At 48.0% G+C, this 14191-nt stretch overlaps 1 protein-coding gene across 1 annotated transcript in view; it reads left to right on the plus strand.

The window, feature by feature from the left end:
• The first annotated feature begins 5007 nt into the window (after positions 1 to 5007).
• Positions 5008 to 14191, plus strand: part of NLRC5 (NLR family CARD domain containing 5) — a 39746-nt gene continuing 30562 nt past the window's right edge. Inside the window, exons 1-5 of the mRNA XM_065640921.1 lie at positions 5008 to 5089; positions 5636 to 5936; positions 7686 to 7748; positions 10897 to 10962; positions 12201 to 13953. Of these exons, the coding sequence (XP_065496993.1) occupies positions 5084 to 5089; positions 5636 to 5936; positions 7686 to 7748; positions 10897 to 10962; positions 12201 to 13953 (2189 nt within the window). The 5' untranslated portion in view covers positions 5008 to 5083. The remainder of the gene's footprint in view (positions 5090 to 5635; positions 5937 to 7685; positions 7749 to 10896; positions 10963 to 12200; positions 13954 to 14191) is intronic.

A 14191-nucleotide genomic window follows, 5' to 3' on the forward strand; every position in this document is an offset into this window, starting at 1 on the left:
CAGCCAAGGAAGGTTTATCTTGCTGATCCTCAACCAGCCGTGTCCAGGACACAGCAGGAGCCAAGGGGCATGAAACGCGTGACACCGTCGTGTGGCCTTGAATAAGCCCTAGTGTAGTGGGTGACTTTATACTTTCCTTCCCACCTTGTTCCCATCGCTGCCTCTGACAGCTTGTCCCTGTTCCCTCCTGCTCTAAAAGCCACCAATGCTGAGGTGACATTTTCTCTCCCTGTGTGGCAACGCCTGCTGAAGACCATGGGACCTCCTTCTGCCAAGCCTTTGGTCCTCCTGAATGTCATCCCACTAGAGTAATGAGCATTAATAAAAAAAGAAATGGGATTTAAAAAAAAAAAAAGCCTATTTTTTGGTTTGGTGTTTTTTTTGTTTTCCTGCCTTGGAGGTGCCCTACCCTGCTGGGGGCAAGCTGTCTGCTGGGGACATTTAGTGGTAACGAGCCCCCCTTGCATGGGGGAGCAGGAACTGCTGAAGGGGGGAAGAAGCAGGGAGGTGGCCAGAGGGTCCTGCGCAGCCTCCCGCTTGGGCTCCATCCCCAACGCGAAATGGCGGCGCAGCCCCCGCCGGGCGCTGCGGGGCCCCTCGCCGCGAGCCCCTCCGCAAAATGGCGGCGCAGCCCCCGCCGGGCGCTGCGGGGCCCCTCGCCGCGAGCCCCTCCGCAAAATGGCGGCGCAGCCCCCGCCGGGCGCCGGGCAGGGATCGCGCCTCGTCGAGCCTGGCGCGGAGCCAGCGCCGCCCTACCACATGCTTTCCCGGAAAAGCCGCTTCCTCGCCGGGCGCTTTCGTTTTCGAGGCGGCCGCGGCGGGGCGAGCCTGAGCAGCCGCGGCCGCTGCTATGGTAAAGCGCCAGGACGGACAGCCGGCCGGGTGAGTACTTCGGGCAGGTCACCCCGGGCGGGGACAGGGAGGGAAGGTGTCCTGCCTTGCCCCTCCACCCTGCCCGGGGCAGGGACGTCGTGCTGGGACACCCCATGAGGATTTAGATTTGGGAGGCACGGGGCGCCTGGCTGCACCCCTTGCATACCCATATTCAAGTCTACTGTCAGAAGCGTTGCTGGGGGCAAACCAATATCGCAGCTTTTACAGGCCAGGGCGACGTATGGGAGGCTGTCAAGGATGAGATGGGGGGATTTTTAGGCACAGAACTGCTAGTTTGGCCATAAAGGGATTGTGTTGGTAGTGCTGCGAGAGCTTCTGGTCTGGTGGAAACACCAGTGGGAGGTGTGGGGAGCCAGAGCTGGGCAGGGATGGTGGCAAAATGGGGCAGGCTGTGGCTGCTCCTCGTCACCCCCCAGCTGCTCCTCGTCACCCCCCAGCTGCTCCTCGTCACCCCCCAGCTGCTCCTCGTCACCCCCCAGCTGCTCCTCGTCACCCCCCAGCTGCTCCTCGTCACCCCCGGTCCCTTCCGTCCATCTCCAGTTATCTCAGAGCTCCCCCCAACCCCTGCGCCGTGCTTGATGTAAGACGACCAGAGGAAGCATTTCTACCTGGAGATGTGGGTGTCACTGGACCTAGTTATTTCTTCATTTTTTTGTGATAAACTTTGAAACAGCGCTCCGTGCCATCTTGCCTTGTCTTGTATTCTGCTGCTGTTTGCATCTGGTTTTCCAATGTAGCTTCTCTGGCATCTAGAGAAATATTAACAATACTTGTTTCTTGCACCCTATTTGACTAGATCTGGAGATCTCTGTGCACGTAGTTCTACCTAGAAACCTGAGATTTTTCCTCAAGTCATTCACATCTACTGTGTTCGCTCTTAAACCTTGTCCCTGTTCCGAAGGAAAGGCAGGTTGCTTTTTTTCCCTCTAAGATATAATGGAAATGCTAAATATATTGTTGTGTCCCAGAATAATCAAACCTGTGCATATAAATCAAAATATTTGCATTACAAGAACTTTAACTGCAACCAAGTCAGGGTTCACTCCAGTGAGAGTGTTTGCCCCTCAGTCCCATTTCTTTGGACCGCTCCCCAAAAGCTTTGCCTAAATTATCATCTAGCCATAGGTTTTGGAATAGGATAACACTCTTCTGCCGTTCTCATTTTTGCTTACCTTGCTGTTTTTACCGCAGATGAGTTGCAGTTGGGGAATTCCTGGCTTTTTTTTGCTTTCGTTTTGCGCTTTCACTTACCCGGTCCCAAAAGGCACCGGGAGGCTGCGTGCCTTGGGAGAGCCGTGGGTTAGCCAGTGAAGAAATTAAGGCAGTGGACATTGTCCTTTGTTTTGGTGCCCCCATTCTATTTCTGGACTTTCAGTAAGTAGTATGTTTTCCTTGGAGCATGTGAGAAGTTGGGAGGTTTGCAACAGGGAGCTTCACATTTCGGTTTTATTTTTCATGGCTGGGAATGGCGTCAAAGCCAAGTTGGGGAGAGGAGACAAGGTGTGTTTTTGCAATGAGTTTTAGTGGTGTTTCTCTGTTGGAAGGGTGAGGGCAAGGGTCAAGGCTCAAAAAGTTTTCTGGGTCTTCCTGAGAGGTTTTTGTGCTTTGTTTCAAGCTCAGAGGCATTTTACTGTAGGTCGCTGCCCGTTGTTTCTGATGGTGTTATTTAGCGGAGCAGCAGTAGTACAGGAGCTGTGCAGTATTGCCTGAGCTTTCATCTAACTTTTCAGTGTTGTTTTCTTCTTGAATATGGGTATTTCATTAGTACATTTGAGTCTAATCTTTGCGTGAGTGGTTTTTGGTTTTTGTTGGCATTCAGGTCTGGTTATTTATTTATTTAATATGGGGTTATTAAGTAGCTGGTTCTTGATTGTCAGAGCATTGCTATCTACAGATTCCTGGGGTTTGGATGGAGAAATGTAAAATGAAAGTCCCTAAAGAATGACTGGTCAGGCTACTGGGAAATTATGTTTGTTCTGCATGAAGCCCTGTTATTTTGCAGTTTATTTAAATTTGAAATGTTTAAGTGTTTGCTTTTAAGCTTTCTGGTAAACTGAAGCATTGTTTCCTTTGTTTTTAATGCATGTGTTTACTATTAGCGTTCTTTATTTGTATAATTGATAATATAAAATAAATTTTAGAGAGCTGGGTCTGTTCAGCCTGGAGAAGATTGAGAGGGGATCTTATCAATACTGATAAATATCTCAAGGGTGGGTGTCAAGAGGATGGACCAGACTCCTTTCAGTGCTGCCCAATGATAAGATGAGGGACAACGGGCACAGACTGAAGCACAGGAGGTTCCATCTGAGTATGAGGAGAAACTTCTTTACTCTGAGGGTGCCAGAGCCCTGGAACAGGCTGCCCAGAGAGGTTGTGGAGTCTCCTTCTCCGGAGACATTCAAAACCCACCTGGACGTGATCCTGTGTGATCTGCTCTGGTGAACCTGCTTTAGCAGGTGGGTTGGATCAGATGATCTCCAGAGGTCCCTTCCAACCCCAAGCAGTCTGGGATTCTGTGAATTTCATAATAAAACATTCAGAATGAAAACTTGCACGTTCATTTCCAGGGAGGATCCGAGTTTCAGTTTTTGACATCATGGAAATAGCCTGGGGAAAAAACTGATCCTGGTTAAGCCCACGTTTCACCAGGAACTTTTTTGTTGTTCTTGTTAGAATAGTGAACGAGAGACATTAGAGAATTTTTCTGAAGTGGGGGTTTTAGCCACATTTTGTTGGATCCCAAAGCTGCCTCAGTTTTTATGTACCGCATCCTGAGAGCTTGATCTGGAATGGAACCTGGGTAGAGCCTTTCTTGCAGTGATACTGTCTTAGTATATGGTGATGCTGCATAATAACCAACTTTGACGTGGTTTTGACCTGAAGGGTCAGAGATTAGTAAAACACCATACAGTTTCACCAGCTTTTCTCTTATCAGATGTCTGCTTGGCTTTTAGGGTGCAGGAGCAGAAGAGACTGATTTGGTCCTTCCAGTCCTGTCCTCTGCTGTAGCACTTGGTCAGGTCACATCCCTTTGCTGCATCAATTTGGCTCAGCCTCAAAACATCCAAGGCTGTTCAAAGAGGCAGTGCAGAGAGGGCAGAGCCCGGTGCTGGATTATGGGAGAAGGGGTGTCCTCTTAAACGTGAACAAGACAAACATCTTGAGCGGTTTTATGTCCAGTGCTCCAACCTGGGACCTGCTTTTTGTTTTGTCTTCAGCTTCTGGTGCGTGCCATGCCCAGCAGCGATGTGAGGAAGTGATGTTCTCTCCATGCAGTGTGCCCCATGGAGCGGCATGGCTCTGTGGTGAGGTCACTCCAGCACGAGCGTGACTTTCTGATGAATTAGGAGTTGTCTGCATGCAAATGGGAAGGTCTTGGTTCTTTCCATCAGAGTGCCCTTGTGTCTTCCACTTCTGTTTTGAGTTCTTCCCTCAGCTCCATAGAAATCTCCCACTTTCCTCCTTGGCCAAGTCAAGAAGAAGGCAAAAATAAAAAGCCCGAAGGCCTGTTGCTCACTTTACCGTAGATACCTGAATGGTCAGTGCAGAGGAGAGCATGTCTGGGGAGTGAGGGCTGAACACAAGAGAAGGTGGGTTCCGCAGCACGACTCCCCCATCCCTCCACCCTGGTAGTGGTGGGGTGGCCGCTACTGTTGGGTTGGGAAGGTGTTTGCTCAGGAACGGGCAGTTACTGGGGAACGGCACTGTGTGCACCAGCCTCGTTAGGAGGTGAAACGGTTCTACGCAAGAGGATGCTTCCACTCAGCAGTGTTACCAGCTTTTGGCTGAACTAGGCTGGTCACTTACATCTTAGGGCACAAGGCTCAGTCTTGCATTTTTATCACACCAGCAGCGGATCCTCAAATGTCCAAACTTTGTGGTTGCTGCTGGTTTGAGTTGAGGTTGCTACCTAGAGATGAAAAGCTCCACAGCTGACCCCAGGATCAAAGGCGGAGCTTCTAGATCTAGGACCTGTGTAATTTGCTCATGCCCTTTCATATCTATACTCTTACTCCATTTTTATTATCCCTAGGCATCTGCACCGAGACGACTGCATGGAGGCATGCACCATGTGTTGGGGCATCACTGTGTGCTGAAATGCTGCTGCTAGCAGTTCAGTTCTTCATCAGGGTATGGAGCAGAAGCCACCTTTGCATTGGACAAGTGAGAGGCGGCTGACCACACAACCATGCAGGTAAGAGGCTGTGTGTGCATGGCTTTGTTGTGGGAATGAAGCAGAAGTGGAGAGTGACATTGTCACTAAAGTAGAAATGAGATATTCATCCCCACAAAATGAGCAGCAAGAACAGCTGCCTGAGCCCTCTGTGCAGGCAAATATCTTGCTCTTAGAGTCTCACACCTCTCCAGAGGTCCTGCTGCATGTGGAAGATGCCTGAGATGTTACACTTGGCAGGCGGCCACTGCAGCGATGCAGACAGCAACAGAGCTGCTCCCTGGCTGATGCCAGAGAGACTGGCTCCAGTTGTTTGCTGCTGTCCCTTGCAATGCCACTGCATTGGGCATTCTGTACATGAGCCCTGTGGTCCTCTTGCCCTGTAATGCCTGGGCTGGGGTTTGCCAAATGACACAGTGACAGTAAGGCAGATAAGAAATGCTGGGTTGGACCAAGGGGTAGAAGAGCAGATAGAGTCATGAAGGGTTGTGCTGGCTGCTTACTTGTGTGGGTGAACAGCTCTTGCTCCTATACCCGTTGCTACCCTTTCTGCTTTCATCCCTCTAGCCCCCACTTCAGAATGATGATCTGGATCTGGAAGCAGCCGTAGCAAGTGCCCGGCCCCAGCTAGTGGAGTTCCTCAGTCACCGTCCCGAATGGCTGCTCACGACTTGCCGGCGCTTCCTTCCTGGAAGGGCCCTGGACGGCCTGGATGGCATCACCAACCACAAAGAAAGAGTCTCAGTGCTCCTTGACCTGCTGGAGAAGGCTGACCCTGCCATCTGGAAGCAGTTTGCACAGTACCTCTGCATGGAGTGCGACCTCCCCCTGGATCTGGAGATACTGCTCATGAGTTCTGCAGGAGAAGGTAATGGAGATCAGGTCAGCTTCTTCTGGCTGTCTCCAAACACGCTGGTGCCTTGGCCCCCATAGCCAACAGACCAGTCTGAGCAGTGAGGCCACCAGCGTCCCCACTTGCGTGGTCAGTGAGAGGTGACAGTTTTCTTTGTGGTGTCCAGGCAGTTACAAGTGAGGCCAAAATAATGTGACTTTCCTCTTGGTTCACCCTGCCTGTCTTTCACCATAGTCTCTGAAATAAGATCAGTCCCTGCAAACATAGTTATTGCCAGCAAACAGCAATAGTTGACATTTTCAGATGCTTTTTTTCACAGCTGCTACGCGTTTGCTGGTGTCAGTGGGCATTTACTTCATTCTTTCAATAAGAGTTGGCCTGATTTGAGGATGGAGGGTTCTGTGGACCTTGTGGGAACCTGTGTGGTCATATCATCTGGATTCCTGAATAGGAAGTGTCCCCAAGGGTGAAGTCACTTTGCTCAGAGAAAAAATTGTGTTCTTGAGACACTAATTAAGTCTGTTTGAAATGTGAAGAAAAAGGTGTGCTGTGCTGTAGGGACACCTGATTGCTTTTTGTGGGAGTGGGGAGAAATTCCAGCCTTTTAATGCTGTGGTGTATCGTAAAAGAAAACATTTCTTAAGGTTTCAGAGTTGGCTTATGCTGGTTTAACTGCAATATTAACAGTTTAGCGTAACTGATCCTTCTGAAGAAGAATTGCTTTTGGTTTTGCCCTAGGGGTGGTTTTCAGTTGACCCTGCCCCTCTGCACAACCCTGTGGTTGCAGGGACTGTCCCAGGGGTGTGGGCAGGAGTTGGTGGTTTGGAGGATGACACGGGACCACACTTTAGAGTAGCGACAGAGTCTTAGGTTAGGCAAGATTAACCATCAGATTGCCTTAGCTGAAGTGACTCCCAGGGAAAAGAGTTTCTGTCTGCGTGGTGAACAAGACTGGAGAAGTGATGCGGGCTAAAACCAACCTGAGAGGCAGTCCAAACAGTGCTTGGGATGAGTAATGGAGAATAGTGGGATCGAGTCTTCTAGCACCAGAACTGGCTTATATGGCACATAGGGCAAAAATCAGGATATCTGAGCTGTTGAACGGATTTTGTGTGAGGCTGTGGCGCAGCACGTGTGCCCATTTGGAGCCTTGTTCTTTGTGGCTTCGTGCTGATGCTAGAACTGGAAAACACTGGAAATGGCAGTGAGGGGAATTAACGTATGAAGGCTTCCCATCTGATTTTGGAGAGCGATGCTTTCACGCATGAGTTTATCTGAACAGAAGAGCCCTGGTGATATGTGAACTCTGTTTGGTGAACGTTTTCTTGGGGCTGGCTGTGCTGAGGGGGGTTTTGCAGCAGCTTGAGCTGTGCAGTGAGTCAGAAAAGGCCCTTGACTGGGCTGATAACTGACTCTGCCAACGGTTTCATCACAGAAACACCTCCTTTGAAGGAATGAGGAAGAGCAGGGTTTCCCTTTTTGGCCGCAGTGTGGTTTTAGATCAGCCAATGCTGCCAACGCTCTGAGGTTGTGTGTATCATAAAGTTGTTTTACTCCTCCCTTGAAAGCAGAGGTTAACTGTATTTTAGAGCAGTCCGAAAGGAAAAGATAAGATGGGAAGCCTGAAACCTGGCTGTATTGTATCAGCACTTATACTGAGTCTTGGCTCGTACCACTGTGTGTGTTGTTGGCCAGCAGCACCCTAGATTTCAAGAGCAGGACACTCGCAGTAACTGTATTTCATTTCCAACCCAACTCCTTTAGGTAACTTAAGCCAAAAACCAGAAGCACGCATAGATGGGAGTGCCTGGTCGTCTGTGCCAAAAGGTAAGGCTGGAACAGACCCTGGGGTGCTATGCTCTTGGAGTTTATCTTCTCTGCCCATGGGCTGGACACAGCTACAAATGTCCCATGTATTGGCCACAGCACTGGCAAGCTGTGGGAAGCCACTGCAGCTCCAGGTTTGTTTTTTCTTTTCTTGGTGCTTTCCAGATGAACCTCTCCTGTTTTATTTTCTCTTCTTGAGTTTTAGGAAAGCCTTTTTGGCCCTGGCTTTGCTAAGGAACTTGCTTATTTTAGTTTCTGTAGCCAAGGGAATCTCCCAACCACTCTGCAAAATCCCCGCTTTTTGCACTTTTACAGTGGTTGGTTCCTTGGCAGGCGGAGGAAGTTGGTTTGGCTTTTAAAGGAAGAGCAGAAAGACTATTCTGGAGTTGATCCAGCAGAAACCGTTGCAGAGTTGTCAGAGCTGAAGAGAACGTACGGCAGTAGTTCTAGGGCTTTCTTCAATGGTGAATTTGGGACTGAAGCCTTCCTGCTCATTGCAGATCATTAAATGAGCTGTTTATTTTCAAGATCCCTCTTCTTCCCCTGGCATGTTACCATCCCCAAGTGTCAGTCAGAAGCCTTTGGTGCAATGTGAAAATCCTGAAGGTGTGTGTCACCACTGAGTAATGTCCCTCGGCCCTTGTGTAACAGCTGCTGAAATAATTGGAAGCTGCTAAATTCCTCAGTCACCAGATATTAATTTTCCAGAAAATGAAATGCCAGCCTGGGTCCTCCGGCTTGGTGAGAAGATAAATGGTGGAGGTAGCAGCAAAAGGAATCCAGGTCATCACAGAAAGCTGCCATCGGTTTGCTGTGTCCTCTTGAAATGTGTGCTGGGGGAAAACGAAGCATCGGAAAATGCAGCTTTGTGTTCTGTGGGCTGCAGTGTGGGGGAGTCACTGAGCTGGGACCCTGGGAGTGCAGAGAGCAAAGTGCAGACAGTGTGTCCTGCAGAGGTGCTGATGTTGGTTGCAGGTAGTGGGGTGGTGCTGAATTGCCCATGGGTGAGAAATAGATTGTTTGAAGGAAAAGCTACTCTTTTGGGGTTTTTTTCTGCTGTGTGAATTTGGGGACTGGCTAAGACTTGCACAGCAACAGGAGCTTCTTGCAGAGCTGGCTCTGGTTCTCGCTGAGATTTGCCAGTTCTCTCAGTACTCTACAACCTGTGTGTTTGCATCTGCTGTTTGCATTCCCTGCTCCCGGCCAGAGACAGGCTTTTAGCATCGTGCTCCCTCCGCAGTGAGCAATCTCTGCTGCCTTTACCCACTTGTAGCTCCCAACCTACCCTTTGCTGTTCCAGCCATTAGTGTGGTCACAGAGACGCTTTTTCCTCTGCTTTTCACTCAGAGATTCCTTCTGAGTCACAGCACTGCAAATACTGTATCTCGTGTGTCACATGCAGCTTTCAGACCTTGAAAACAAAAGTGGCTTTTTTGTTCTGTGGGCAGACTGCTGCTGCTGGCTGCTGTGCCACCCTAGTGAGCAAGCAGGCGGGAAATTTTGCCAGTTGCTGGTGGAATAGAAATCTGAAGATAGTGCTGAAAGTCACTAGGACCAGTTAAGAAAGAAAAGACTCATGTCTCTCTCAGCTCTGCCCATTCTCTCCATCTGAGAGCGCACCATAAATGGACAGGGAATCAATCACCATAAACACCCTTGGGAGTCTGTGGGCTGTGCATTCTCCAGAAATAGCTGTCCCTGCCCTGTTCCCCAGGGTGATAGAGCAATTCCTGTGTTCAAAGCAAGGCAGATGCATTGCCCAGCCTACAAAAAGACCCACCAGTGAGGTGGTTGTGATCAGCCTTGGTAAATGCAGGGCAGCTTGTCCCAGCAGTGTGTGCGGCTCCTTCATGCCGTGCTCCCTGGCCAGCTGAGCTCGTGGAGGCTGCCCTGGCAGCTGGCTGCACTCAAAGGAGGCTCTCTGTGGAGCTCTGTCTGGTCATTGATGTTTCCTGCTACTGCTGTCTTTCAGGTCCATCACACGGGCTTATCCTGCTTTGGGTGGACTTAAACCCTGAGGAGGAGTGGAGAACAATTGAAAGAAATTGGGCTATGGGCTTTGCTGCAGTGTGTAGCTGGGATATGTGGTACTGCTGTTTGGTTTATCTCTCTCTCAAATCTGCCAGGCTTCTTTTGTGTGCTCAGAACCGCTTCCTCTGTGCCCTATGTAACTTTGTAGTGCTTGTGGTGTAAGTCTCTGATTAGGCTGTGTGTAGCCCTTAATGCTCTCTCTACTTCTGGATGCTCCTCCAAACCCAGAATTGCACATACCTCATTTCTTTTACCTTCCAGCAGCTGTGTTGCCAAGAGGGTAGTTTCCTTGGATGCTTTTTGATGGGCTGTTATGATAGGTTTTTGCTAAGGTTCTGACATGGCTTAGCAGTGTGCTTCTAAGCAAATAAGATTGTGCAAAAGGATCTGAGCATCATTTGCTAAACCTAACACATTTCTTGCAAAACATGCCTTATAAATTTCATGTTGTTTCCTGCAAAGACTTTCAAAGCCAGGCTTCCACCAGCAGCTTGTACCTCCCTATTTCTGATGTCCCAGCTGCTGTTGGCTGAGAACAGTAAGATTTGGATATTAACAGTTCTGTGAAGCACAAAGTCATGTTCCAATATTAGATAAATGTTGAGTCCTTGTAGCTGATCATGTGTCCTAGGGAAGAGGAAGGACCTACTTGACTTTTCTGCTAAAAACCTCAAGTGGATAGGACAGGGAAGTAGCAGTTCACAATGTGGCAGGCAAGACCGATGTTATCCTCTTGGAAAATCTATGTAAATAAACTGAAGTGCTGGAATGAATTGCCTGGGGAAGTTCAGGGAGCTCTATTACTAAAGATCTTTAAATCATCCCAGACCCCTTGGTCACTCCTGAGAGCTGTAGCGTATTTAGCGTGGGACAAGAGGATGGGTTAGCCTCACGAGGACCAGCTCAAGCTGTCTTTCTCTACCTAGATGCACCTCTGCTTTTATTCCAACATTTGCAAAAGCCATTCTGTGGACTCGGCCTGAATTTGCACATAGTTTTGTCTCTTCGATTTTGCCTCTTCAGCTCACCAAATGCTTTGCCAAAGAGTCTCATCCAGCTTTGATAAACTGCTGATCAAAATGCTCTTTTGACATGTTTCTGACTTTTCACTTTTCAGGGTTTGCTCGACGTCGCCATTGCGGCAGCTCTGTGAGTGATAAGGATGCTAAACAGCAGCGACTAGGTATGTAGGTGTTCCAGAAGCAGAGCAGTGGTGTGTGTCCCTCTGAAGAAGGACCTATTTAACTTCTTCGCAGAAACACCTAAGAAATCAATCTCACGCATTGAGGGAAACTTTTGTTTATCTGCTGCATAAACTCTTAATGCAACAGGTTATAAAATATACAGACAACGGGACCTGGCAAATAATAAGAAACATCTATAGCAATTTCAGAGATATATTAAATCTACCTGAGGAGATGAGATGCAAATGGCATAGGCTAAAAAATCCCTTAAAGTGTGATATGCCAGTAAAGCATTCGGTTGTAGGTCATCCTGGTATTAGTTTATTTTTTTTTTAACCAAATCAGGAGGCATACTGACAATTTAAAACCCACTAAAGGCTCCACAGTTTCTCTAGCACATTAAAAGCTCTTATGATTTCAGCTCACTCACAAGTAGAGAAGTAACCGAATAGTTGAGTGATGACCAAGTTGAGCCAGAGTAATTCCAGGAAAGACTGGGCAGCCTGAGCAGGTCTGTGGGCTGTATAACACTGGTGTCCGCATCCTTTCCTTCATCATCTGCCCTTCTTTACCCTTTTCTACCTCTGTTTTAGCCTTGCAATCCCCACAGTCCAGTGCTGCCCACTGTCTGGTGGAGGAACACAGGGAGCGTGGCAAAGCCGGCAGCTGGGCTGGAGCCAGGTTTTGGCTGGCAGTTTGTGTACAGGAAAGTTCTTGAGGAGCTGCTCCCAGGAGGCCAGATCTTGTCCGTTGACAAAACTCAGCAAACTTGACAGCACTGAGGAGAGGGTTTTTCAGAAAGTGCTGGGCACCCGTAATTATCACCACTGTTCTCTCTTCAACAAAGAGATGCTGATACCATCAGGGATCTCAAATTCTCAAAGCAGAAGATAGGTCTGTTCTGAGGTGCGGAGAGTTGAGCAAGGGTGGCACAAGGCCAGCATGGGCGAACAGGGAATTATATGCATAATATACCAATACCTAATTCTCCCCTTAAAGAGAAAATAAGATTTAGTTTTTATATAAAGCTATTTCACCTTTTCCCTGAATTTTGCTCTTCTTCTGTGCAAAAGTAGGAAAAATGATGGGTTATTTTCATGTGTTCAAAACTTGTCATTTCTACCTAGCTCTGTGGAGCAGCCTTTGCTTCTCTGTGTATAAGTGGTAGTATTTTGGATCTGCCACAGCTCAGAATTAACTTTTTCCACCCTCATACTCACTCTGTCTCCTCTCTCAGATTCAGCTGAAAAGTACCGGCGTCTCCTCATTGATTCTATCTGCCAGAGATATGGAAGCGCAGAAGCAGCAGGAGCAGCAGCACAGCAACAAACACAGCCACTGGCTTTCAAACAAGCCTTTGTCAACCTTGTCATTCGGCAGAGCAAAGCCTTCCGCTTAAAAGAGAGAACAGATAAACCCCGGGAGGATGTGATGGGTGCTGCTGAACCAGAAGAATGTGCGGGTACAGCCGTGAAAGTGTCAGATCTGTTTCGTAGCGTGGTCCGATCAGGCATGACGAAGGTGATTTTCTTGGTTGGTAAACCAGGTACAGGCAAAACCATGCTAATGCACAGGATTTGTCAGAAATGGGCAGAAGGTGTCCTACCTCAGTTTCTCTTCACTTTCCTGTTTGAGTTTCGGCAGCTGAATTTATTAAAAAGAAAATTGACCCTGAAGGAGCTTTTGTTTGACCTGTTCCTTCAGCCAGAAGACAGCCCTGATGAAGTGTTCCAGTACCTGCTGGAAAATGCCTGGCGTACACTGATCATCTTTGATGGGCTGGATGAGTTTGCAGCTAACATGAATGTGTCATCCTCTTCTAAGGGAGGCGCAACTCTTACCTCTCATATGTCCATATCTCAGCTCTTTGCAGACCTCTGTCATGGGAAGCTCCTGCCTGGTTGCACAGTGTTGGTCACCAGCCGACCTAAGAGATTACCTGACTTCTTATTAAATACGGTAGATCTGTTAGGAGAAATTTGGGGATTTGACCATGAGAAGGTTGAGGAATACGTCAGCCACTATTTTCATCAGCATTCATTCAAAGAACAAGCCATTGCTCACCTGAAGAACAACACCAAGCTCCTCAGCATGTGCCAGATCCCTGCTCTGTGTTACGTTGTGTGCGTCTGTTTGGAGTATTTGCTCCTTAAACATCAGATGAGTGTGGAGCTTCCTCAGACCATGACACAGTTTTATATCAAAATGCTTCTCATCTTCATAAATAAACAGAGAGAGCATGTGTGTGATGAGGTGACTCAGCTGAACTGTAACAAGGAGGCCATTTGGGGTCTGTGTGATCTTGCACTGAAAGGCCTGGAAGATAAGAAACTTGTATTTTATGTAGATGATATTCCAGAGCACGTGAAGGAATTTGCTTCCTTACATGGACTGCTGACTGTATTTGAGGTGAAGACGAATAGTACTCTCCCAGGGACTGGCTATGCCTTTGTGCACTTGAGCTTGCAAGAGTTTTTTGCAGCACTGTGTCTCATGATAAGTAACAGGGTAGACAAGAACTACCTGAAGAAAAAGTTCTCTTTGAAGTCAAGGTGGACTTTAAAGAATGAGGTGAAGACTGAGTTCATCGAGAATTTTCACATCTTTCTCTCAGGCTTGTCGTCAAAAGAGTGCAGGACATTTCTCATGCTGCTGGCTGAACAAGATGAAGCGTGGGTGCAGGACAAGCAGGACGCAATCCTGCAGTCTCTTAAGAAACTGGCAGGCACTCACCTGACAGGGCCTAAGGTCATCGAGCTCTGCCATTGCACTTTTGAAACGCAAGACCTCAAAGTTGCCCAGCACATCGGGAGCCTGCTGAATTTCAAGTATGAGTTTAAAAACTTTAGACTGACACGTCTGGACATGTCGGCTTTGGTTTTTGTCATAAACTCGGGCCAGGATTTGACTTATTTGGATTTTGCAGGATGTCTCATGGACATTGACTGTTTGGAGGTTCTGGCTGGCTGTAAAAATATAGAGCACTTAAGGTAAACACGCTGAGTGCTGTGAGCTGGTGAGTGGAGAGAAGGGGCTAAGCGGATGGACGGGCAAGCCTGGTATTTGTTTTAGAAGGGGAAAAAAGAAGATGTGAGAAGTTCTGATCTGAACAGCATAACTTTGATACTGAAGAAACTTATGAAATAATGAATTTATGAGTGATTGAAAGATATTAAAGTGATCCATTCTGGCTGTATTTTTTGTAGGTTTCTTTGTTTTGATTAAAAG

Source organism: Caloenas nicobarica, chromosome 9, assembly GCF_036013445.1.
Source record: "Caloenas nicobarica isolate bCalNic1 chromosome 9, bCalNic1.hap1, whole genome shotgun sequence".
Classification (NCBI taxonomy): Eukaryota; Metazoa; Chordata; class Aves; order Columbiformes; family Columbidae; genus Caloenas; species Caloenas nicobarica.